The 2,304-nt window shown below is 38.8% G+C and overlaps 1 protein-coding gene across 1 annotated transcript; it reads right to left on the bottom strand.

Moving 5' to 3' along the window:
* Positions 1–658: 658 nt before the first annotated feature.
* LOC149143857 (putative general negative regulator of transcription C16C9.04c) lies at positions 659–1,219 on the bottom strand. Its single transcript, XM_089451966.1, has one exon. It carries the CDS (start codon positions 1,217–1,219, stop codon positions 659–661), a length of 561 nt encoding a protein of 186 aa, XP_089308092.1.
* Positions 1,220–2,304: the final 1,085 nt, after the last annotated feature.

A 2,304-nucleotide genomic window follows, 5' to 3' on the forward strand; every position in this document is an offset into this window, starting at 1 on the left:
CTTTAGAGCACACTTCAGAATATGGTTCTGCATAGTGTTTTTCATAACTAGTTTGATATCTAGCATCTTTGGAACTTTTAATCTCAAGTTTATCCCTCAATTCAAATGGAGACCTTTGTGAACAAATATTAACATGGTTTTCTGAAAGCACTATACAGCTGTTATTTACATCGTGAATATGTGTTTCAGTGCTTCTCGGAGGGGCAGAGATTGGAAAGCTATACTTAGGAAGCCCGTTACAGACAACACCAGATGGCACCAAAGTTGCATCTGTTCTTTCACTTCGGGAAGTTTCAATGCGACCATTGCCAAGGTTAGATGAACCTTTGTGTGAGTCAAAGGAAGAGGTTTTCAATAGACTTTGAAAACCTTCAGGAGTCTCGCATTTCATAGTAAGACTGTTTAAATTGGAATCATTTCCATGGAAATCTTCCCCATATGTACAGTTTGCAGTTTTTATAGCAGTCGAGGTCTCTGTATATGAAGTTGATTTTATTTCTGTACTACTCATTGCATTGTCTCTACCCTCAATATGTTTTTCAGATATAAATAGTGATGATTGTCCACTCTTACTGACCAAAAGTTTGCCATGATCAAAACTCAACCCTGATGCTGCAGCTTCCACCACCAGGGAAGGTAAAGATAATATTTGAGACACTTAAAGTGAATGAGATGAAGTTAATTTAGGATCAGGGGACTGCTGAACAGCTAGAATTCTCATAGGCAACAACTTTTCCTGTGCGGCATGGGTGCCCCAAGATGCATTAGTTGGCAATGCAACTGATCTTCCAGTAGTTCCACTTGCAAGAGCAATCTTAGCATGACATTCTGTGTTAGGAGCTACAGGTTTTCTCAATTTATTTGAAGAAGTTGATCCATGTGTAGAGACCTCGGCCACTGGTGGAGGTAAATAAAGTCCCCAACGATGTTGTGAAGAATTTGTAATATCATATAATCCTTGAGTTTTGCTGATGTTTTCAAACCTCCCACATTTTGAAGCGAGCTCCTCTTTTGTGAAACTATCTTCTTCAGCACCCACATTATGTAAGTACAAACAATCCGGATTGTTGCAAGGCATATTTTTCAGCCATGCATAGCGGTACTTTGTGGTGCTAAAACATGCTCGTAATGGTTGCCCTTCAAGTATATAGCCATTTACTACCTGAATACACCAAAGATCATCTTCCTCCTTCATAAAAGTAATATATACACGTGACATCGTTCCAATTGTAGAATGTTGAGCACTGTGGGAGCTAATTCCTCTCTAGAATCATAAGATCAGCAGCTGTAAACCAATCTTTCACCCGCAATATCATTGTCAACAATGCACAGTGCCCTCTGCACAAGATATCTATTTCAATGAAAGCATAGAAACGAGCTCGCCATATGTTGAGATGAGGATTAGCAGCACAGTAAAAGACCTCAAATGCTATGTTCTCTTCTTTTCTATCATAGTCTAGCCACAAAACTAGACACTGAAATTCCCTAGTTTCCTCTGGATCATTCAATACCTGAACTGCTACGCGGGAGGGTCTTTGAGCCAATCACTCATTCGGTCATATATTTTGATCTGGGAGCCGGTTTTTGGAGTGTAATATACCGTTGGAAAGCTCTTTTTGAGCTGCTCCTGATGAAAACACTAATGACATGTTTTGTGCTGAATATCATGTGCAAAAAATCTGACAAAACCAAACCTAGTAAGAGTTCACGTTGATCCCTGGTGACAGACTGCGAAGACTGACTCTAACATAATCAACACACGCTCGTATTGTTCCTTGTTTCTTCATGACATGAACAATATTGGAAACCAAATTGGTAAGAGGAATGAGGTGTAAGAAACCAACATGCAAAAGTTTTTCAACTTCTACTTTTATGGCAGCAGCCTTCTTTGGATTAACAAGATGGAGGTGCTGTCGTACGGGCTTGACATCAAGATACATTTTAATCTCGTGTTCAACTATACTAGAATCAATACCTGGAATTTAATCATATGACCGAGCAAATATATCGCAGAATTCATGAAAAAGAGCATGGTAGGTTTCAAGTTCCGATGGAGAACAATATTTGCCAACATGGATGTTTTCTACAATTCCAGGTTTGGTCGAAATATCGATAGAAATGGTTTCTTCGATATTCGATAAGTTTCGTTCGGAATCGACAGTGTCTATAAATACAAAATTTGAAAGGAAATAAATGATTGAAGGGTGATTTAGTTCATTTGGAATATCTTCTATGTGATCTGGGATGATAATCTTCCCATGGTTCTTCTGTCATCATTGATTGGATGATTCCTTCATCAGTGGA

Source organism: Pinus tabuliformis, chromosome X (assembly GCF_031772625.1).
Source record: "Pinus tabuliformis cultivar Carrire ecotype Pingquan chromosome X, CPIR1, whole genome shotgun sequence".
Taxonomy (NCBI): Eukaryota; Viridiplantae; Streptophyta; class Pinopsida; order Pinales; family Pinaceae; genus Pinus; species Pinus tabuliformis.

Coding starts and splice junctions, on each gene's coding strand:
- LOC149143857 (XM_089451966.1), bottom strand. CDS start 1,219: ATGTCACGTGTATATATTACTTTTATGAAGGAGGAAGATGATCTTTGG.